Raw genomic sequence first — 24,500 nt, 5'->3', positions numbered from 1 at the left:
TCGAGATGGAAACATGGCAATTCAAGAGCAACAGCTGCTTTTCTTGGCCACAACAGAGAGAACATTTCCATTCACCTGAGACTACTCTTAATTGGAACGTGTGGATATGTGCACTGATGTGTGCCTGGCTTTTCTCTTTGCTTATTTGTGGTTAACTGGGTCTAATGGTTAAATAGTATTGCAAGTCACCCAATTCTCCCAAATTTGAAGCTTGTTTTTTAAAGTGTATGCACTTAAATAAGGGTAGGTGAACAGAAAGATTGCTTTAGCGATGGTGGCCTGTTTAGCTTCAACCTGTTTTGTTTTGAATTATACAGAAATTAAGTGCAAAAATTGTTCTGTTTTACCAGACTATGTGACTTTTAAAAGAAGAAATAAGTACTTCTTTCTCTTACAAATTAAAAGTTGAATTTCTGGGCAATAGGTTTTACTACCACAGACTTACTTAGTTGTATGACCACTAGCTCATGGTGGCTAATGTTAGCTAATGTTAGCAAACTGTAGATAGATGTTGCTGTGTAGGTGATGCTACAGAATTAGACAGCTGACTTTATCACTCTTAAGTTAACGTTCTTAAAATACTCTTAACAATTCAATGGCTTCATCACAAAAGTAAACATATTGTGTTTATTGAAATGTTAATTTATGACAGTGCTAAAACACTGTGGCAGTAGCACAAGTGAAAAAATAATACAAAGTCACACAGCAAAATCTATTGAAAGATTGCCATCATAAAGTCCATTTGCTAAGCTGCTGGTCATAACCAGTATTCAAGTGAGCAATGGTGTGTTTTATTGCTTAGAAATTAAACTTTAATTCCACAGGGAAATTATATTATTTCTTCTCTCTTAAGTTACATAGTGTCACACAATAAAGAAAATAAACACAACAAAATGCTTTGTTGTATTAGACACAAATATTATATGAACAAATCATGGTAAGAGTTATTTCATTCAGGAAGGTCCTGAATCTTCAGACCTGTTCCTCCCACACACTGAGATCATCCATCATTTCATGTATGAAATGCAAATTTCCTAATCGACAACAACCTGTGTAGCCACATTTGTATTTCATCATCGAAGAGATCAGTGTACAGAGCGGCAACACCTTATAAAGTGTAACTGTTTTCATATAAAAGCAAAGATTACAAAGGGACCATGTGAAACTAAAGGTCTGTACTCCCTGGGCTAAAACAAACTTTCAATTTCTGCCGTGACTTTCTTGCACACAAGCAGTTCTAAGTGGGCTCCAAAAATTCCTCAATATCAAAAATATGAATGGTTCTCCAGCAGAGACAAAGAAATACACTCATTAGTATGCTAAGATGCACTGATTTATTATTGTCCATCAATGAGAATGTACGTTAATGAGACACTGATTTGATTGCAAACGATTGTGCCAAGAGGTAATATTTTTCTAGCGGAGCTTAGGCACCGCTTGTGTGATATGGAAAAAGAGGTCTTAAAAGTTAGTTCCAGTGAATAATTCATCCTCTGTCGGTCTTTTCTGGTCACAAATGATTTTTTGGGATCAAGTTATCATTTCAAATCACGAGTATCAAGTTCTGCTTATGCAATCCTAAGTTAAGTGTCTGAGTCTATAAGCACAACACGCAGTGCGCTCTTTCATCTCGGAGCCATGACTGTGATGTTAACTACTTGGCAAAAGAACATGACACCCAGAGTGACAGAGGGATTACTTGTTCTATATTTAGTGTTTATGTACATGAATATTGGCAGGACAACTCTGTACATGTGACACACACACACAGTGATACAGTGATAATAACACAGATCTCCAGCACAGAACACATTTACAAGGTGGGCTCTGGAGCAAACACTGGCTGGGATACATAAGGGAATGTCTGAACTATGTCATCTTCCTCATAAAACTGGAATTTCCTCTTAACAGTTATTATTGTCATCAATAAAAACAGACAATCAAAAAGAGAGACAAAAAGTATAAAATAATTTAAGTTCTTCCTAAAACACGCAGCGAATATGCAGTGAGAGATCTATACAATGCGGGTAGCTACTGTATCTCCTCCGGTCAATGTGGTTTGAAACTGAAGGAACACACAAATATGACCGACCAAAGCAAATGTCATGCAGCGACAAAGAAACATATAAGATGAAAGATGATCTTCTTTGAAGTTCTGCCTCCCCAGTGGCAACATGATGTCAAGACGACAAGCCTGGTAACAAAGCACCTCACGCTATGGGCCACCCAGAGGTGCCACAATGAAATGTAAACATAAATATACAGGTTGATATCTCTCTCTACAAACAGTTCAGTCACTGCCACAGGCCCATCTGCTGTGTGAGTAGTCAGTCTGTATACACTCCTTAGTAGAATATCACTTAGAGTTAAATAAACTTATTTAATATATATATTTATAATAGATTTATTCTTTGCAGAGTCATTTAGCAGTATTTCCTTGTTTTCACCAGTTTGCTCTGGTATTTCACTGAGTGACCACTGTGTCCCACTACGTAAACGTCCAGCAGGTAGGTCTTGCCTTGCTCCAGACCTGTGATGGTCTCTGTAGTCACAGCTTTCTGCAGGTTTGGGCTGTGGAAGTACTTGCACAGGACCTTTTCTGACTTCCTGCGGGTCTCTGGTCCGGCACACTGGTTTTGTTCCCGGCGTCGCTGCTCCTCGCCGTAATTGTCAGCCACCTCCTTGCGGTAAATGCAGTATTTGTTGCGGTCCTGTGTGCCCAGCCAGGCCACGGTGACGGAAGAGCAGGTGCGCAGCTTGTCAAAGGCCTTGATGCGCGTATCCTCTGGAAGCGAAGGAAAGGGCTGCTTGCTGCTGGGTCGTGTGGTGGCTAGCACCTTCAAAGTGGAGGCCCCTTTCCTGCTGCCACGCAAACGGATTAGGTACTTGGCTTTTGGCTTTCCCCGCAGCTGGAACTGCCTTACCCCCTCCACGTTCTGGGAGAGCAGCAACTTGCCATCGCGCCTCACCTGCACCTGCACAGAGTCCAGACATGTGTGGACAAAAAGAGTGACCCTCTGATGGGAAGACACAGGAGCAAAGCGAAGAAACTTGCTACCCTTTCTCTTGATGAAAACATCCGATACTTTGCCGTCCTTCAGTTCAACTGTCTTCTGACGAGCCTCCTCTTTAGTGCGAGCAAATGTTCCCACGTATGCTGTGCTGGTGTTGGTGGCAGAATTCACAGCAAACACATCAAAGTAGTACTGTGTGTCCGGCTTCAGGTCTGACACAGTGAAAAGGTTTTTATTGCCAATACACACTTTCTGAATGTCTGATGCTTTGGGCTTGGCTGTGTACGCCCGTGAGATCTTGTTACTTGTGAGGCCTCTGTCCTTGCCAAAACCAACGTCAGAGGGAACAAAACCAAAGTGTGCAAAGTCAAACAGGCTAAAGTCTCTACCAGGCTTTGGAGCCAGCATGAAGGCATCATCAGCGGTGATCTTAGCTTCAGCGGCACACATGCTCTTGAAATTGTGCTCTTTGTTGATGACTACACAATACTGGACAGGCTGGCCCATCAGAGAGCCCGTTGGTGTCGGCTTCCAGGCCAGGGTGACAGTGGTACGGCCCAGTGTGGTCACATCCACACGAGGGTCATAGGGCAGTTCTGGGTAGGGCTGGTCAGACTCTGGAGTTGTGGTGGCGTACATCTTGAAGTTGCTGTCTTTCTCTGTGGACAGCAGCTCCAGCTGATACAGGCCAGAGGGTGTGCTGGTGGCCACATAGGACTCCACATCATTACCCTTGTAGGTAAAGAGCTCCGTCCCCTCATCTACAGTCACCTGCTGTTTCTGCTGGTCCAGAGGTTCAGGCTCTCCTGGAAAACAAAAACAAGTAGGCACAACATAAGCTCTTTGACTGACACTGTATCCAAATTGCTATTACACATTTTGACAGAGTTCGGCTGTCACGACCTTTACAATATTTTTCTTTATTTCATTTTTGGCTTTGATGAAAAATTATTTCCACCCATACTAAAAATGTTGAAATGTGTTGATGCTGTGAGGTTATGATGAAGCTCTGCAAGCCTCATGGACGATTAACCCCCTCACATGGCAGCCATGTTTTCACTCCAAACATCCCCAAAGATCACAGGCCAGCATTCACTTGGCCTTTCAAGGGAAGCTGTGCTACAAAGACGCGCCTTGTAGCTTCTACGTGAGAGAGACAGCCCAAGCATAATATTATGTTTGTAAACCAGAGAGTGTGCTCAGCGGTGTACTAAAAATTAATGCTCAAAGATCTACTCCCACTAGAGAGATTTAGCAAAAAGAGCTGCAAAGACAGAAAGAAATTCGGTGGTTCAATGATCATCTCGTGAAGTCAGACTTCTACTCATGAAGTCAGACCAAACACTCTGCGTGTGTTGGGTGCAAATCTGTCATTATTCTTCTACTTACAGATGAATTATTTTCACTTGAGTCAAGGTACGTGTCTTCAACTGTGTAACAACCCAATAAATCATTTTGTAATATTTGATTTGACAAGAGCACAGACACACATGCAGGTGCTCATGTATTGATATTCAAATATATGCTCACATCACACGTCTACGCTCTAAACCACCGCTTTGGTCATCTGGCAAGATCTCCTGTGCTGAAAGGACACCCTCCAGATGGAGAAAGTTGTAATGTGAGGCAGAAAAGGTGGGTGGGGTGGGGGATAGAAAGAAAGAACGGAAAAGGGGAAGGAAGACAGACAGACAGAGTGCAGCAGGATTTACCTTAAGAAGACCAAGATAGCTTAAGTAAAGGGATGTAATGGCTTTGATTCAGTTGGTTGACTAGAGTGGAGCTGTTCTCTGAAATTATAGACGTCAGGCTGGGCCGAGTCAGACATCATAAGTGGTCAGACTAGACACTACGACTGTGACTTAATTAAAACCCACAAAAACACAAAGCCTAACATCACTGCGTAGGTTAATTCTGTGTGTGGGGGGGATAGTGATATTTCCACATAACGTGTCATTAACCTCTTCCACTGCTGCCTGATGTCAATTATACCTGATCCCTCTCCACTGGCCTCTTCTGGCAGCTCCTGCAGAGTGAGTTTCCACTCCAGAGGAGCATCACAAGGTGTCACAGTCACAGACAGGGGTGTGTTGTCTTCTTCCACCACAAAGTAGTACCTGTGAAAATAATAGGTTAAAGGGACTGATATTGACATTGCTTCATTTTGACGTTATCCAAAATGGTGTGTGGGGTAAATGCATGAGCAGACTGTAGCATGCAGTGATGTTATTGTGCTACTGACCTTGGTCTCTCTTGACTCTGACCTAACAGACACTCAGTTACACAAACACAACTTTCTCATTTATTATTTAGTTTTTGCATTACATAATAGCTCATGTTACAGAGCAGCATCTGATGTTTCCTATCAATTTACAGTAAGTGGCCATCAGCAAGTTTTGTTCAGTGATTGTTGGCTCAATCAGCAGCAGAATGTGGAATGGGCTCCTTCTTGCACTCATAAGAACATATAGACGGTTCTTATCATTAGGATTATGTAATTCATCCAGTCATTGTTTTTCTTACCTTTTGGGTGTGTCCCTGAACAGGTAGCCACTGATCTCAGCTCCATCTGGGATGACGGAGGAGTCGTGGAACAGTGACTTGTCTCTGATCTGCATCTGGAAGAGGCCTTCGTCTCTCGTAGGCAGCTTCTGGGCCAAAGTTCCCAGCAAAAAAAACAGCACCAGCAGCACCCCACTCCAACCTTTACACTGCCTCATTCTGAAAGACACAGAAAAATGACTTCAGTTTCATTAACAGTGTAATATACAGCACATCCCTCATAGAGTTTTATCATAGCTATGTTTGACTTTAAAGGAGTTGTTCGAATTGTTTTGGAAAACGCTCATTTGTTTTTTTTCGAGAACTAGATATGGAGGATATCCGTCTCATGTCTGCACAGTAAATATGAAGCTAAGCTACAGACTAGCTTAGCTTAGCATTAAGGCTGGAAAAAGGGTGGCTGGCACTGTCCGAGGAGAAAACACAGCTCTTTCCCAATTAATAGTTCAGCACATAACTCTCCCCAACCACAACTTGTGATTTCTGCATTTACTTTTTCTATAAATTAAACAACTGGGATATAACATAACATGATTAGCGAGTTTTGGAAGTGCTGTAAGGCGGGTTTTTCAGGCTCGCTGTTTCCCCCTGCTTGTAGTCTTTATGCTAAGCTAAGCTAACAGACTCCTGTCTACAGCTTCATAGTCATTGTACAGACACAAGAATGGTACCAAATTTCTTACCTATCTCCCAGCAACAAAGAAAATACACATACTTCCCAAAATGTCAAAATATTCCGTTAAAATCAAACATAAATATCATTTATTTCACCTTTGGGAAGAAGCAGGGATAGCTGTTACCCTCTCTTTTTCAGTCTATATCCTATGTTAAGCTAAGCTAATCCACTGCTGGTTGTAGTTTAATATTTAACTTACAGACATGAGAGTGGTATCAATCTTTTAATTTAACAAGAACTTGAATATGCATATTTCCCATGATGTCAAACGATTCCTTTACACAGAAAGAAAATACTTTATATTTAGGCCTATTGGTTTATTTAACAGGGCCAGTGGGCATCAATAAATATATGTGTAAATGTACCAGAGATAGCCAAGAGGCTATTTTTCTATCTGTAGTCCCTTTTAGACGTGCCGGTAGGTGGAAAAACCCACTGTTTCCAGTCTTTATGCTTTAAGAAGATAAGCTAATCTTATATTTAACTCAACAAGAAAACAAATCAGTGTATTTCTTAAAATGTTGAGCTATTTCTTTAATGTCATTCGTCTTCATATCAGTTACAATGTGTCCAAAATGTCTGTTTAGGCTTTTTCCTATCTTCCCTTTCATTCTGGCATTAGCTTAACCACAAAACTGCTCTTAATGAGTTCTATTTGGCAACACTAAGCTTTGGCAACAGACATTACAGTGTTGTTGGTCGGGTTCTGCTTTAATTTTTTTCCTCTGCACATTTTATTTTGTGTAAAAATGTGTTTGCTTGCCATCTATTCCTTTTAGTATTAACCTTAATTAACATTTAGCATTAAAACTGGGTGACACCACAGACACCGTCTTTGAGTGATTCAATGAGAGAGAGACACAAAGTAGAGGGAGAGCGAATGAGCACTCCAGGCCGCACAGAAACAGTGTGAAGGAAAAAACATTGCTCGCAACTCTACGTAACAACACTATTTCATAAAACGCTTAACATAAAAATCCCCCAATCCATGTCATTTAAGTTTTATTGATGCGGTGATATGCAGTCCACAGACGGAGCTGTGGCTCAGGAATAGGTGCAGCTGACCGTGGCTGAAAGCCTCTCACGTATCGCCTGTCTATTGATTTTGCCCCATTGATTGCGGCTGATGGGAACGCCAAATCCCTGGTGATTTAATCAGCGTAATGATGGCAGATTAGCCAGATACTTTACTGCCATTTACTGCAAGCGAGATGCTGTCCTTTTAATGACCCCTCTCCCTCTCCCTTTCCCTGCTCACCCTCCCTTGTCTCGTTCCCCTGATCAGTTTTTTTTTTAACCAACAACTAAGCCTTCTTTTTCACACTTGTACACAAACAATATAGCCTTTTAACTTCACTCTCACTCTCTCTTTACATCTCAGTCTCTCCTTGCCCATTGCCTCCTATAAACAGAGCCAGATAAGTGAAACCAGAGGACTCAGGCCTGGACGAAGCTTCACACTATAAACACAGCTTCATTTCTACATTATTGTCCTTTAAAAGCACGAGCAGGGAAAAACGCCCTCGACAGCTCCTGTCAGTGTCTCCATCTCAGCCGTTGTCTAAGCCCAGCCTCCCGTCGTACCGCCAAACTTCAGAGAGCAAAAGAAAAGCTGCCTAAGTGGTACTTTGAGGTTTGACTCACACAGAGAGCGGAGATCCTTATCGCCTCAACTTGTCTCATTCCACTTCAGAAGCGTGTCAGTTCGAACAAAGACATGTCTATTAATACTCAAGACAGCGCTGAGGTGGTATGCACAGAGTTGCTCAGAGCTGTCTTTCATTCCAACATCCCCAAACATCACACAGACACAGCGAGGGCTCCAGCCCCGGCCGCTCTGCCCACCACACTGATGTCATTACGTGTAATGTCTGCTATCATTCATTCAGTAAGGGATTTATCACCACTGCCATTACCACATTTGATGTGTGCCTTCAGTGGGCTCCTCACGTGACACCACTGATTTAAACCCTGTGACTGAACCTTCCTACTCTTCTCCCACATGCACAGAACCACTCAGTCTGTATTGACAATATATATTGCAGAGGGATGACATCTGAATATTAGAGCAGTTGCGTTGGGTCACTGCGGCTGCATGGACCAGCACAGAGTCAACATGGTCACACAGCCAGGCTGCACTGGATCTGCTTTTACATGCGGGCCGGCACCATTCTCATGCCACAGAGTTCCCTTACCAAAATAACATCAAAAAAGGCTGCATCTGGAACAAATAAAGTGTAATGTTTAATTAGAATGGGGAAGAATGTATGATCGCAATGTGGGGAACGAATCATTTTAAGGCAAGGTCACCCGCAATCGTGTCAACTTTCTTTTATCAGTTTATTTATACAGTTTATATATATTTACAGTTTTTTTTATTTCAATTTTTTTGCTATTTGCTAAGCATTTTGGGTGGAAAACATCCTGTATATTCTAAGTGACAAGCTGTGGAAGCTGTGTAATAGGATTAAAGGACAAATGCAGCTTGCAATGGTTTCACCAACAGAGGAAATTGTGATGATCTTCTTTCCCATGGCTGTCTTTGACACATCTACAGTATCAAACTCAGACACAAAAAAACAACAAAGAATTACCCACACCCCCTCTCCATTCCTGTGTGATCTGAGGAATGACATCCCTTCACTTGAATTGCTGCTATAACAGCTTTGACCCTGCTCTAATTTAGGGGCATTACGAGCAAATCATGTGCAAAGCCAAAACAAAATGTTCACACTATGTTTTACATCTCCCAGATGGACACAATGTTTCTTCAGAGACATCCATCAACTGCATAATTAAAATCTTTCACAATCCAGTCATGATTAAAGACAAAAATCAGTTACATGCAATTATTCAGCCACAACTTTCATCCACCTGATCAACTCTGTGCGCACGTGTGTGTTTCCAACAGGAACACACTGATTATAAGCACATTATTTCCATGTATGGAGGTGGAGCAAAACACATGTACGCATCCCTGCCCGGTTGTGTGTGTGTGTGTGTGTGTGTGTGTGTGTGTGCGTGTGTGCACCAAACTGCCCCTGACCTCCCCTTTCTCCCCTCACTTTGTTAAACCGGTCTCTCTCTCCTTCCCTCCAGCTCCTTGTCAAGACGGATAAGCCTCCTGCCTGCTGCCACATGGAGCTCATTAACAGAACGGGAGGGAATAAAAGACAGTTTAATTTCAACACAAATAAAGAGACATTTCGGATTCCACCCAACAAGACGCCTGGCAGGGCTCGCAGGACCTGAAGCCTCTGTGTGTTTTCTTTAAGGAAGTCTGAAGGCAGATTTATGGTGGGTCCTTGGTAGCGAGCTCCATCATTGCTGTCTCTTCAGGGCCAAAGTGGGGATTGGAGTGAGTGGAGTATATGGGGGCTGGGAGCCAAGGATGGAACCACACAGGACCGGGACCTGTGCTACAGGCAGGCCAAACCAAAGCAGGTCTGGTGCTCTTGGACAGCTAAACAGCTCATTAATGAATTGGTAGAGACTGTGGTAAGGGCTTGGATCCAAGAATAGAGATTTTTATCTTGTGTGTGTCTGTGTGTGTACATGCTTGTGTCCAAACCATCACATTCCTCCGCTCCACTCTGTGTGTAAGTCTAAATCATCACTCGGGACCTGTCTCTTCGCCATCCACAACATCACTCACAGTTTGAGTTTCTGAGCTCTCCACATCAGCAGAACCACCAAAGCTGGCACAATAGCATGATGGAAAGGAGAGCCCAGTTTCCTTTCCTTCTCACCCTCCCCTCCCGCCTCTTTATAGTCAATCTCTGGAGCTTGCATTTAGCGCTGCATCCTGGAATGTCTCTATGAGGAGGGTCAGGTCGCGGGGCCGCTTTCTGCGTAAAAAAACCCCATTCAGATAGAATTGAGGGTGGGGGGCTCTGACTGATGTGCTGGCATTGTGGCTGCAAGGGTGATTAGAGATTACAAGAGCAAATGCCCCATGGGAAAGTCACCCACCCACTGCCCATCATCCAGGGCACACATGCATGGGTCTGGCTGAGTCTGTGGGAAATGAGTCAATCATGCTCCGTTATGTCGTGCTTGGGGAAGCAGAGAAGGGGAGCACAGGAAGCCTGTTCAGCAGCCAGTGCGAGCCGCTCTGCCTCTGCTTGTGTCCGTCCAAGGAGGGAGAATAATGAGGGGCTTTGCAAAATGAATGCGCCCGGGGACTGGGAGCGGGGTGTGGATATGATGAATAATTTAACAAGGAAATAAAAAACTTGCGTCCTTAATCTTCCTGGAGTGACTCTGGGTATGTGACAAAAGACAGCGCGGAGGAGACAGTATATACACCGCAGACTGTCACTTCTCTGGTCGCGAACGGCTATCGCAACACTGGCGGAATTCTTTCAGCCAGAGAGTTTTCATATGCAAATCACGGTTTAGTTACGGTATGCGACGCAGACCTTCCCATTTTAAGACTTTTTTTTGTTCATGATTCATTCTCCTGAGAAAGTACAAGGGAGGCAGTGTGGCTTCACCCTGCTACTAAATACAGTTATTCAAATCCCCACTCCGGGTATGTCTCTCATTAAACACTGACTGAGAGGAAAATCCACGGCTCTCACATGGACCGGATGAGGAAAAACAACTTCCAACGTGAGCTAAACTGTCATTAATCTGCCTTGAATCGTTTTCGTTTAAGCAACTGGGGCGGCGGTGAGCCAAATACTTTACTAATTTCAATTATATGGAAATTAAGCGCTCCAGTCATATCTGTCTGGGCACTCACAGGTGCGTAAAAGCACCCACGAGTGACATGAATTAACACACTTTTATCCAAATTGCACTCTAATCAAAACCCGTGCAGTGTTTACACTTTGCAGCTAAAGGCGTGGATGTAGAGAATACCACATGTAGCGTAGCGCACAGGCCATCAGCAAATACTGCGCGTATTGATAAAGCCTGATTGGGTGCTGTGTCACCCCTGGGAGCATGGGAACCTTTGGGAGGCACAAAAGCAAGAGGATTTCCTAAAGTTCATCAGTTTGACGGTCCTCACCAGCAGCTGCATATAGGCTACGTGTACAGCCCAAACTAACATAGGCTAACCGAAGATTAAAAGAGCATGCGAGTGCGGGCTTGACTGAAATGTGTTTGAAACTTTTTGACTTCCCGGAGTTGTAAACCGCAAAAACCTCTTCCTCTCACACTTTCTCTCTCTGGCAGACGTTTCAAAGGCGCCACTTTACTCGGGGAGTCCGGCTCTGAATTTATATGGAGCCTTTACGCACGTTATAAAGAAATAAAAAGCCTTGGAAAAGTTCAAGAAAGGAAGGAAGTTTTTTTTCGGATCGAATAATTTCCTAGAATCTCTGGATGAGAAGTACCGCTACATGACCATGCGGAAAAATGTACAATCTTTACATGAGACGGGCTTACCTTTCAGAATATGAAACAGCGAAGTTGTCTGACGGATGGCGCTTCTTGCTCTCAAAACCACTCTGATATCACCGAGATTCAAAACGTGCCTGATATCTAAAGCGATTTAAAAGAAAAACAAAACAAAACTCAAGTTGTCCTCAGTGTCCGGTAGTTCCCTCAGTTTTCACTTCTATTGTTGGTGCCTATCAATCGGATTAGACGACTGCTCTGGTGCGTGTTTGCAGTTTTCTTGCGGATTTAACTGGTCTCTAGTGGGCAGGAGTGTGTGTGAGTGGGTATCCTGAGTGCTGGCAGTGCGTCCCTCCCCTGCCGCGCTGCTGCTATTGAAACCTCCACTGGATTGGAGGCAAAACTGGTGCGAACTTCTTCCCTGCGCTCTCTGTCGGAAGACTCCAAGACACAGAACCAGCCCACTCACACACACTCACACACACACACACACACACACACACACACACACACACAAACAAGCAGGGAACAGTCAATTTGCTCCCAGGTTTGACTGGCCCCCAAACTCTTAACCATTGACTACAGAACAACCAATCAGCACCTGAAATCTTAGTTTATATTCTCACATTCAAAAAATTTATTTTAAACTTTACTTAAAATTACATTAGTAACAGTACATTAGTAGGAGTAGACAGTCTGATGTAGCCAGAGCATAAATCTAAAGACAGCGGGGTTCCCCCTCACACTTATTATTTCCTAGCTGTTTATTCTGATGCTCCCTTGAAATTATTACTTTGGGCAGTAGCGCCTTGTAGAAGTCACGCAACCCTCAGGGCTATAGCGCGTAGGCAAGTTTTATCATGGGCCCTGATACTTGGGTGTGCAAAACACGATTACAATGCACTTCCTCTGCAGAGCAATTTAGATGAGCGCGCAATTGTAGCACAAATGAATGCAAAGTTGCTGATCAACTGTGGAAATTCCCACTGAGACATTAGTGTTGTTTGTTCCCGGGCTGCAGCGCAGAGAAGCAAATATTTATCCAAGATAAGAGGCACTGACTGTCTCGGAACTGAATTGCCCCAAATTTATGGCTCGATTGGGGTCCACGTCTGATGAGCAGGCAATCAAGATTTGGAGGATGCTGCCGTTTGCTCCCCAGGAGGACCGTCTTTCAGGTCATATAGCTGCAGAGTTTCGGGCATGAACGGCCGCAGGTTGCATTCGGCTTCCTGCAGGATCTGGATAGATGGCATCTTAAGCTGCAAGTTAAACCACGCTCAACATCAATTATAAAAAATATATATAAAAATATTCGTTGTATTATATGACATAGGCTATTTACATTGACACAGTTGAAAAGTCTCTTAAAATGACATATGAACAATGTGACACACACACCTACAAAACGACTCATGACATAATATAGAGAATCAGAAGAATCAGAATCAGAATCTGAAGGAGCTTTATTGCCAAGTAGTGTTTTACACATATGAGGAATTTGCTGTGGTGGTAAGGTGCTGCACGTAGACAAACATACAGTCATCATAAATAAATGTAGAAATATATAAATATGGAATGGAAGAACAGCGTTGCAGATATATATATACATGAGCAAGAACAACGGTGCAGATATATACATGAGCAGGTACACTTTAAACGTAAAGTTCTATATATAAAATACTCTGTGTTTTCGGGGGGGAGAAATATGTATTTGAAAATATATAAAGATTATAAATGTCAAAGCCTGAGATTAGCCATTCATTATCAATAATAAGATATTATTTGGACAGCAGACTGTAGGGAGAGAGAAGCTGGACAAGATTTGGTACAACAGCGTCATCTAGCGTCTGCTGTTACAAGGCCCCAGAGAACACAGTGTGGTAGTGTGTGAAATGAAAAATGGCAAAAAAAAAAACCTCTGCATACAGGTTTTGCTCAGCAAAAGGGATCACCTAAGACTCAAATGACTGCACAGAATACAATCGTTTCAAAGATGTTGGAAAGTGAGCTTAGGCCCCATCAATAACATCTTCTTTTTAGTATCAGTTAGAATGCACAAAGGCTTATAACATCCTGTAGGACTTTATTTTTTAATGTTGTTTTCTATAACATCGAGACAGGGACTACTGATGTATTTGCACATGTAACCTACACACAGGTACACATTTGTGTGTGCTGGGGTTATTGATGCCTAGGTTCATGATTAGTGCCGCTGTGACTTTCACATCCTTAGGATTAAAATAGATGCCAAATTGAATCTGCTATTAGCCACACCACCAAGCTGTGAAAGCGAATCTACTCTGGGGACATGTATACTCACAATAACCCAGACACACACACACACACACACACACACGCTGACCCAGCTACATGCCAGAATCCTGAAAATGTATGCACACCAGGGACAGTTTAGTACAGATGGAGGGAGGAGGGGAATAAGGAGGTGGAAAATGCTCCTGTAATGCTAATACCTCTGCACTAATCCATCTTCACATCCAAGTAAAAAAAAAGCTAATTTCAACATATTTACTGAAGAGAATTAGTACATTTTTGAGCTTTATTATATTTGAGAAAGTCAATTCACATCTGCTAGTTATGTGGACATAAAAACATCTAGCTGTTTTCATCTGACAAATCAGGGGGAGAACGGACAGAAATGAAGAAGCACCCAATAAACTGAGCATACATAAAGTGTGCATCATTACTTAATCATTACTTCACTGTCTTGTGTCCCCTCAAGTAAAATCAAGTCACAATACCCATGCTTTCAGAGAGGCTGATCAAACGCATGGTACCAAAGTGTCTTTCTTTCTTTTTCCTGCATCAAGCTCATTTGGGGCATGTAAATGAATGTAGGAAGCAACTGTGGATGAACCATTAAGCATGAACTAATCACAGTCATCAAAGTCCTAGTGATTTGATCATTTGTTAAAGGTGAACAACTGGAATTCATTCTGTGTTCATTCATGCATTAAATCACCATGATCCATGCATTAGTTAAGCAGTACTATGCTATGTTTTGTGCCTTTATTATAAAGTGTTACCATACTTTTTAAATGCTGAGAGCAAGGGCAATAAGAGCAATGAACAATGAGACATGTAGAAGACAGATACCTGGACAAATAAAATCTAATATAATGTAGTATGGGGATTTAACACAATGAACTACTTAATTATAATTAATGGTTTATTATTGGAGTTAATCATGGAGATTGTGGGTCTTACTTGTTTGCTTTTTGGATATCAAGTCACCCATATCACTGGCCTTGCTTTCCACCCTGATTGTGTGCATTAACATCAGCTATGATCAAAATGTCAGTAGTTGAAAGTTATGTAAATATCTGTGTGAGTTTATGATTTCTGAGAACATTTTGTGGCTTTGGGATGTTTGCAGGTCAGTCCAGAACAATAGATACATGCTTCGGGTCATTAACTGGCCTTAGTCTGTTTGCTTTGGGGGATAAGTATGTCACTGACTGTGGCCTCACCTAACTGATCTCCTTATACTTCCCAAACAGCTCAGGTAATCCATTAATGCAGGGAGGATGGAAAGTAAGATCTTTTTGGACTGAAATGCATTCATATGGAGCTGAGCGGAGCCTGGGAGGTGTAATCTTCATCACTCACCTCGCATCCCTTTGACACTGTGAGAGGCTTTCTGTCACAGCGGCAGAAAAGGAGGCAGAGGTCTGCCTTTTAGCGGCCTACCCATCTAATACTGAGTTCATCATTAACTCAGCCGAGCTAAGAGTGCACTCCAGGCAAACATCCACTCTGTAAACATCTCTCCCAATCACCCCCCCACCCCACCTCACTCCGCCGTTGTCTCTTCTTGGAGGGGGGGAAGGGAGGAGAAACAATGTGGGAACTCTGGGCTAGCTGGATGTTACACTCTTACCATGTTTTCTAATAGATACTGTGGTCGAAATGTGTAGTTTGCATACCAGGTGACACTGAAGGCATCATCCCAGAAGTGATCAGCCAGATAGAGTGGGAGGACAGCAGGAAGGTTGCAGTTCAAGGGAAAGAATGAGGGAGGGAAGGATGGTGACGGGAAACCAGGCTGTGTTAAGGACATCCTGTGTGAGTTTTACCCTATCATGTGCCCACCTGGTCTTCAACAGATCCCTCTGTCAGCTAATACAAAATAAACCTGTGAGCAGTGATAAGGCAGGCCTGAGGTGTTTGTTACTTGAAACCATTTTGAAGGGTTTTGCTGCTTTGTTCAGTTTGTATGGTGGAGAAATTCATTACGTTACAGAGATAAATACAGATACACGTACAGGGCATTTGAGTGATATGAGTGGTTCAGCTTTGATCAAGTTAGTCTATGGGCCATCCTTTCACTCACTTATCCTCTCTGTTTCTTCAAAAGCTCTTTTGGTTCTTAATAGAAGGACTAAAAGCCACTATTGAAACCAGATGAAAGAGGACACGAGTGAAGAGCGCATGTCGTGGCAGCATCTAACTTCCTTTCATTATCCAATAAGAGAGCAGCAGTGTCAGCGTCCAACTTTATCCTATTATCCAGTGAGGGAGCGGCATGTCAGTGGTGCCCAAAATACTCAGGGGACAGGGAGACATAAACAGAGAGTGAAGTTTAGATTTACAATCACACACACAGAGGCAGATTCAAACAGGCGTCTGTCCCGGGCCTTTTTAGTGAAACTCTAGAGCGCAGCAGCTCCTGGCGTGGTATGCCCATTGTAAACACAGCCGCGAGGAGGCAGAGACAAGTAGAGGAGGATCTGATCTCCCCACTCTGCTTTCTGTCTACAGACAAGAGGAGGACAAACTAGCTAAAGCATTACATCATCTGTAACACATTGCAAAACTGACATTCACATGTATATTATCCAAACAGAAATTTAAAGTGATAATCTTTCAAGAAATGAAATCCCAATTTTTTAAAATGATTTATGGTCGTCATTTCATGTCGAGTTCATTGTTAGTGGAGGAGTCTGCCATTCATGCTCAGGATTCAAATCGCCTACTTAGCCTACTAGGTGAGATTGGTCGCACTGTAAACACATATTCCAGTTGCCCTCCTATTATATTTCTGACATAGTAGCTGCACTTTCACCATGGAAATTGCAAGTGTTGCTAAATAAACCATGACTGCAATCGTAAGAATTACAACAGTATGTGCCTTATCTTATCATTTTTTTACTATTGTTATTTTTATAGGCTTTATTTTATTTTATTTAAACACAAAACTAAGACTGCATATCACAATTACATAAAGGTACACCCACATAATGTTAGACAGACCAACTCTATTGTTGAGCATTGAGCAATAACACTTACGTTGTGCCATTACGACACATACTTTTTGAGCAAAAAAAGCCCTAAAAACCCACTGTACACTACCTGCTCAGTGGCCAACAGCAGACGTTTAGCAGCTAAAGAGCCAAATATTTACTTCAGGAGTTAGTAGAAACCAAAAACAGAGAGTTAATATCGATGACGGCCACAGATGCGACTCCAAATTAATTAGAATGTTGCTCATAACTGCTGGATGTGTAAGTAGGCAAATGTTTGTTAACAAGTTCGCCCTTTCAACTAACCTGATCATTGACACGAGCAAGACCCATGGATAACATACTTGCCAGTATTTCATTCACACTACAAATGTAGCCCAAGGCACTTTGGGATACAAATCTGCAGGCAAATCTGCAGAAAGGCTTTATCATAGGTTGTGCCTTATTTGACACAAAAAAGAGAGAACTTGTATAATTAACTCCTATGTGTATGCAGACATGGAGTATAGTTGAGCAGATTTGAAATACCAGTACAAACGTTTGATCTTTCCACACGCATGCACATTAGGTTCATAAAGACACAGAGAGAATAGTTCTGAATGCACATTTTGCATTTCCAACTTCCTCAGATAATCTGGTAAACAGAGAGATGATCAATTGTATGGCACTACAGTGCAAAGCCTGTGTTTCTCATTTCTCTGCCACAGTTTCAAAGACACAGGATTTACTGTGATATTTTATGGTCCATCAAAAACAGAGAGCAAACTGGCAACTTAGATCAAACGTAAATCATGAATTCCAAAAGTGGATGCATTTGTAGCATAAAGGCTCTATAATAATACAACGCTGAGACATCAACTTGCACTTCATAACACATCATAATGTTGAGTAAATAATGATGATACCTCAGTCTAACCTCAGTGTCCCACAGATTTCTAACATGCGGGGAGAAAACGTTGCAATCATCACAGGGACTTGAGAAAGCCCAGTGAGGTGCTCAGACTTTATTTGATTTGTTCTGTGGTTGTCAGGGGGAATTTCAAGAAAAATACTAGAACTGACTTGAGTCTGTTGAGGAAGATTTTCAGTTAGTCCCAAAAGAGACTTTACAGGAAAAGACCATAAAATCCTTTCAGAGAACATTCCAGCAACAATATCACATTCTGCTGGAGCAAGCCAAGTTTATAGCTCTGATATGAAAGATGAACAAATTTACCCATCACACACGCGCACGAGCACAAACACACACACGTACACAAACCCTTGGAGAGAAACTTAAACCCCAGTTTACTGGCCAGAAGAACGTATAAATTAAATGCATTATAAAAAGATGTTTCGTTGACTTTATTATAAGAGTCAAAGTGGTATTAGGGCGGCCCCAAGAATTCATTCCCTTGCTCCCATCATGTCATGTCTGTTAAGGCAGTATCTGAGGCATTAGGAATGGAAACAGTGCTCCCTCCTGGCCAAAGATGTACACTGCAGCCATTTCTGTAGGATATAGTCTATATAGAAAGCAATCTTGGGCAGCGCGATGGTGCAGTGGTTAGCACTGTCACCTCACAGTAAGAAGGTCGTGGGTTTGAACCTTGGTCGTTCCAGGCCTTTCTGTGTGGAGTTTGCATGTTGTCCACATGGGTTCTCTCCAGGTGCTCTGGCTTCCTCCCACTGCTGACTAGGTTAACTATACTAAACCACACCAGGTGTGATGTTGCAAAGAAATGGGCACTTGGAGGCTAAAGAGCTTAACTTGACTCTAACAAAATGTGCTTAAATACCCCACATATATAATCCAGTATAATATTTACTTTACCTGTGGATATGTTTTGTCATTATTCTGGTCTGTACATAACTATAGCACTGTATTGTTGTATTGTAAGCTACCACTGTACTGTAGACATTCAGTACATATGATGTTTTTATTTCTCCCCTTTTTTATCAATGGATGAATCACATTTGTAGTGTTACAGTTTTTCTCATTCACTTTGGTATGATTTCTCGAACCATCCTTAACATTTGCAAAAGAGTAAGAGGATTGAGAAACAGATTGTACACACAGCACTACACATTGGATTACCTGCAAAAATATGCTGAAAATCCTTACTCTGCCTCTCAGAAGTAAGTATTTATCAGTGAACATGTCAGTGCCATCGGAAAAAGTCACTGTCACTCACAAAATAGTCAAAATGTTTAGCCATGTTGTCAATATAACTGTGTCCTCTGTAAGTATTTACTGATGTAAACTATGGCTAAGGTTTTGATGACATGGCTGCACTTTTTCTGTATGGCAAAAATCTATTTCAATAGTACAAATGTACACATGGCAAGAGATTGGGCAGGATTCACAGTTACGCTTTCACTGTTTCTACTGTAATGTGTTGACAGAGCGTGTCATTGTGATACAGAAAAGAAAAAGACGAGACTGTTTTACAGCACTGCATAGCACAACGGAAAAAAATACAAAATTAGAAATGTATACATGGGAAACCCTTAGGCTAATGTTTGTGTCTGTCAGACCACAGATTCTCATTCTCAAAGAATAAGGTTAGGTTTAGGGATAGTTGCAACTTTGATCTTTCTATAGATTTAGATACAGTATTTGTACTCAAATCCCAAAAGATGAAACGTGCTGTTTGTGTCTCTGACAGTGATGGACAGATCTAAACATAACAGAATTAGCTAAGACATGCACACCTGACAAGGGTTGAATTACGGCAACACTAAGTTAGTTTTCACTTGCATCTTAAACAAACCCCTCTAATAAACCTGCTCAGGGCACCATCTGGACCAGCTGCCTGTATCCATTCACCTTCCCCAACCTTCTCTGAGCCTTCATTGGATAAAGTGTCAAGCTGAGCTGCAGACGAGTCAACAAAGCCAGAGGAGGGTCGGCCGGGAGGAAGGGACTGTTTACTATATAGCAGATAAAGCCTGTTTGGTTTATTTGATGTTCCATGTCACCTGGACGGAGGATAGTCAAGGTTGCGCCGGTCACAATGAACATTTTGGACAATTTCAAAAAAAGAGAGATGAGAACGATACTTCATGCCTTTAAACTATGGTTGGGAAAGAAAGCTAATTTGAATAGACCTTGCAGGACACTATCAGGTTTCTATACGGTGTGGGGGACAGCAGTTAAGAATGAGACTGGTGTAGGCTGGTAGACAGCAGGTTGTCACCTGCTTCAGCACCTGTATGTCAGATACATATATCTGTTTGCCTGTTCTGTAGAATATGATGGCAAAGAAAACAATCAATTCTATTTTATATGCAGTATACACAATTCAATCATTTTCAAAGATATGTGAGTTCAGCCTTTGCCTCACAGTCTCATACCAGCTGCAACTATACTTGACTGGGTTTTGGTATTCTGCAGGAGACTGTCATTGTCCTTTCTCACACCAGTTCAACCAGCTTAAAGAAAATGAAATTGGTCATGATATATTGTAACTTTCTGTCCATTTTATTTTCACTGAGCATGATTGCTCTTTTGCAGGAATGTGCTGTGCCACAAACAGCTGCACAGTACAACCACTTTCTTATGTGTTACTAACAAGTCTCTGATATTGTTAGAGATAAAGTTGGTCCAGTGATTACTGCAACAGAAATGGTGAGTAGTCATGACACCTTGTTCCAGATAATTATAACGCAGATAGATTTACTTGCGCTAAAATATAATCTAAAACCGTTAAAATCTCAAAGTGTTGATGGAAGCCTTTTCACATGTGAGGTGAGAGAAGATACCTATCATGTCATGCAGGTGCCATTCTTACCACTGAGTGGCAGTGATGTGTAATGTGTACTGCTCCAACCTCCTCAGCAGCTCAAATGAGGAAGATAGCGTTATCCTTCGGGTAGGAAAGAGGTGGAGTGGAGGGCTCCACAGAAGTCGCTTTTACCTGGGTTCACATACTCTATGCTCACAGTGTTTGCAGTATAAAGCTATTTTGAGGAATGCAATTTTGGCCATATCAACAAAGTACAAAAAGCAAAAGCTCCCCATAACAATGAACCAGCTATGAAAAAAAGGAGAAGAATGGTTCTGTAAAGCATAAACATGCAAATGAAAACCTAAAATAAGCATACATTTTAATAATAATTTTGTCCTTCAATTTTTAAATGTCAAATCAAAACTTTCCACACAAAAACATGTAATCTGGCAGAAGGACTATGTGATGCCAATTTAAAGACACACTGTGCTTTTGCTAAATATATATTACATGTATAAATATTTTTTTCAAATGTTTTGATAGATACAAACAAGAAAGTGAAACTGAAGCTCTGATGCTCATTTGCATCACCCCAATTCCCAGCTGATACTTCTTTTGTATTTTGAAGTGAACACAAGACATCTACTATTCATCTGCTGAGGGGTGAATGAGGCGAAAACCCTCTATTGTTTCTCTCATCAGTCCTCAAACACAAATGAGCAGTCAGAGGGTGACGTACTCTGGACTCTGACACACAAACGCACTCACTCTTTCCCATCCACGCTAAAATGTGATTTGCCAGTAGCCATGTAGTGCTGCTGGTGGGGGCCATTTATGAGGCAGATCATATGGTAGAGCTGCATGTCAGCTCTGAGTTCAGAGCAGACTATGAATATTCATCTCCCTTGACACGCGCTGACATGGAAAAGTACAGGCACTTTTAAAATAACTTATTTTCTCATATTCGTTCATATGGGCTTTGATGTAAGTCAAAAAATAGTAAAGCTGTGAGCTTGATATGATAATGTAATTTGAGGTTTAATCATCAAGGGCACATTATCAGGGCATACAATACTGACGAGTGTTTTAGTTAGTTTCTAATTAATGCAATCTATCTAATGCATGAAATCTGTGTTCCTTGAACAGGCAACAGTTCAACAGTTTCAAATATTAGCTTTGGGTTCATTTGGGATGTTTGGAACTTCTGTACAACTAAATTTTATTCAGTGCATTATTATTATTTTTCGGCAATGAAGGTTACGAATTTGCATTTTAAGAGCATCTGAGGTATAAAAAGAGCCAGAGAATTACTGATACCGAGATTTAAGAAACAAATATTCATGGTAATAAAAATGTAATCTTTTTTATTTATTTATCTTTTAGCTAACGATCCCTTTCAGTGAAGGAAGAATAAAGATAGAAATAATCAATCTGTTTTCATTAACATCCGTGCTCTTCCTACACCTGCTGGCTTCCCAAAAGGCATCTGGACAGGGACACCTGTCATCGTTGACCTCTGATCCCAGCTGCAGCGCTGTGCTGGGGACACTTGAGATGCCCTCTGACATTGTATGGGACACACATGCAGATGCACATGCACAAACAGTCACACATGTACACAGACAGAGAGAGACACACACACACCTAATTACATTACCTTCAATAATGCAATATACTTACAGACAGGTGCTTTCATGGACTGAATCAGGGAACATGCTGCCTGTGTGCTTGTGTGTGTGGCTTAGCGGGTTTCCTCTTTCTTTCTCCTTTAAACAGCATTACAGGCGTCCCCATATGTCTGAGCCCCCCGTTGTTGTACAGCCTGCGTATGTGAGGGTAGGCAAATAAACGACCTATGGAAAGCAGAAGGCTGGAGACTGTTATCTGTTGATGTGAATGTTCGCTGTTTGCTCTGGCTTCTGTGCAACAACCAAAGGAAATTTACTCTGACATTAAGATAATGCCATCTCTTTCCCTCTCTCTCTCTCTCTCTCTCTCTCTCTCTCACACACACACACACCCACACACACACAAGCAGAAGCCGAGAGAGTAGACAGATGTGATGTGGACACAATTACTAGAGCGCACTCATGGGAATATTGGGAATAGGATTACTGATAAGAGCACTAGTCAGGAGAGACGAAGAACAAGGGATAAAATTGATCAAAGATGATTAAAGCTATCGTAAATTGAGCAGAGGATTTATCTTTTGAATTAACTATACTGCTGTAAGGTCACATACAGCCTGACGAGGAGAATCACACCCTTCCACACTTCTAATATGTGCAAAGCGTGACAGATGTGCCTGCCTGGTCTCAGGCCTTCAGCCTCAGAGAAACCAACCACCTAATCAGTCCTGCAAGCCTTCTGCAGTGGGCCATAAAATGCTAATATGTGCCACTCTGATACCGACCTACTGCTCATTCAAGAGGGCCGTCCTGGTTGCAGATCTGAACAAAAACCGTCCCATGAGTTGGCATTAAAACTACAGACTGCCATGCAAAATTACAACCTCAGGCAGAATAAGCCTGAATGGAAAAACAATGACAAGTAAAAATGCCAGTTCACCCAAATTACAAAAAAAGCATATTTTTCCATTTATCTTGAGTGATATGTTGAAATGCAGATAGATTTGGTTGTAGTTGTCATCAATTTACTAATTGCACAATTCAGCAACATTACTTTCCAGAATCAGTGTACTCATTACCCTGGATAATTCAACCTTGCTTTGAACAGTAGTCTTAGGGACTATTTCTTCTGCAGGAAGTCGTTCAAAGCAGCACTAGCAAGACTTCTCAATTATCCAGAGTAACGGGAGGGGCTTATTCTGGGAAGAGATGTTGCTGTTTAATTCTAAAATGAAATTTTATAATGCTGTGAGCAACACAAACTAAATTCCATTCAACATCATAGAGGCAGAAATCTCAGGGAGAGATATCTCAAAACCTGGACAAATTAAACCAAAACAGTTTGCATAGGTGGAAACCACTACAGGTGAATGAGAACACGTGTTTTTTTTGTAGTTTGATATCATACAAATGAGCAATAGTATAATGATATAGAGCAGGGGTTTTCAAAGTCTGAGACTGTGGGCCTCCCCTCAAACAAAGCTTGGGAAACTGCGCTCCTCCCACCACATCTTTAGTTTACTTGGTAAGTTTCACTCAATTCCTGGATGCCTATGTGATCCTGATTATATTATTTGATCTCATAGACAATCAACATTTGAGCCAAAATAGCCTAATATTGCTGTTTGACATAACTTCTGACTACACCAAATAGCTTTAAAAAAGGCCTGTCCTAAGGCATTTCTGACTCTGATCAGGAGAAAATAGTTCCCAAAAACTACCGTATCTCTGAACTCTCACACATGTAGGCTATTCTGTGTGATCTCCTTTTAATAACTAATGTAATATTGTTTTACTTCCATTCACTGAGCCTCCCCTAGAGAGGCCCAACTCACACTTTGAAAACCCCTGATATAGACTGTACAAAACTGATTTTACTGCCATTGTTTGAATCTGGTGGTTTCTACTGAGAAAGTAGGTCAGTGGCACCTCTGCCTGATGACATCTTTGAAATGCAAAACCAGTGTTGAGTGGCACACAGGAGGCGTACTTCCTGTACGCTGAGATAGTATTATAAGAGACGGGACACACCCCATGACTCCCAGAATAGAGTCATCACGGTTGATGGATAGGTCTGTCAAACAAATGAGCTGATCAATGCTTTCTGCCCAAACCTTCGAACATACAGACTAAGAGAGAGTCAAACATGGTTATCAACCACACAAAAGGAAATGCAGATTACCTGTTGCTATGACGACTGCAGCTGCAGTGTGACAGCCATTCAGTCTGACAGAGACCTAAATAGAGCTAGCTATACAAGCACAGTGAAATGTGATATTGCTTAGTGAGCCAGGTGC

The 24,500-nt window shown here is 41.8% G+C and overlaps 2 protein-coding genes across 2 annotated transcripts in view; both read right to left on the bottom strand.

Annotated features, from left to right (window-relative positions):
* LOC123971410 (cytoplasmic FMR1-interacting protein 1 homolog) overlaps positions 1-24,500 on the bottom strand; it is a 1,205,200-nt gene that overhangs the window by 567,259 nt on the left and 613,441 nt on the right. The window lies entirely within an intron of this gene.
* ndnf (neuron-derived neurotrophic factor) lies at positions 1,312-11,990 on the bottom strand. Its single transcript, XM_046050263.1, has 4 exons — positions 11,650-11,990; positions 5,538-5,735; positions 5,007-5,131; positions 1,312-3,820 (listed from the first exon to the last, which is right to left on the bottom strand). Exons 2-4 carry the CDS (start codon positions 5,732-5,734, stop codon positions 2,424-2,426), a joined length of 1,719 nt encoding a protein of 572 aa, XP_045906219.1. The 5' UTR covers position 5,735; positions 11,650-11,990; the 3' UTR covers positions 1,312-2,423.

Source organism: Micropterus dolomieu, linkage group LG05 (assembly GCF_021292245.1).
Source record: "Micropterus dolomieu isolate WLL.071019.BEF.003 ecotype Adirondacks linkage group LG05, ASM2129224v1, whole genome shotgun sequence".
Lineage (NCBI taxonomy): Eukaryota > Metazoa > Chordata > Actinopteri > Centrarchiformes > Centrarchidae > Micropterus > Micropterus dolomieu.
The sequence above is the reverse complement of the archived record's forward strand: the minus strand, read 5'-3'. Positions and strand labels throughout refer to the sequence as shown.

Bases quoted from the DNA above. Each gene is read 5' to 3' on its own strand.
- ndnf (XM_046050263.1), bottom strand. From the start codon at position 5,734: ATGAGGCAGTGTAAAGGTTGGAGTGGGGTGCTGCTGGTGCTGTTTTTT. The intron at 5,132-5,537 runs GTAAGAAAAACA...TTATTTTCACAG, and splicing joins TTCAGGGACACACCCAAAAG to GTACTACTTTGTGGTGGAAG. The intron at 3,821-5,006 runs GTATAATTGACA...TTTGTTTTCCAG, and splicing joins GGCCAGTGGAGAGGGATCAG to GAGAGCCTGAACCTCTGGAC.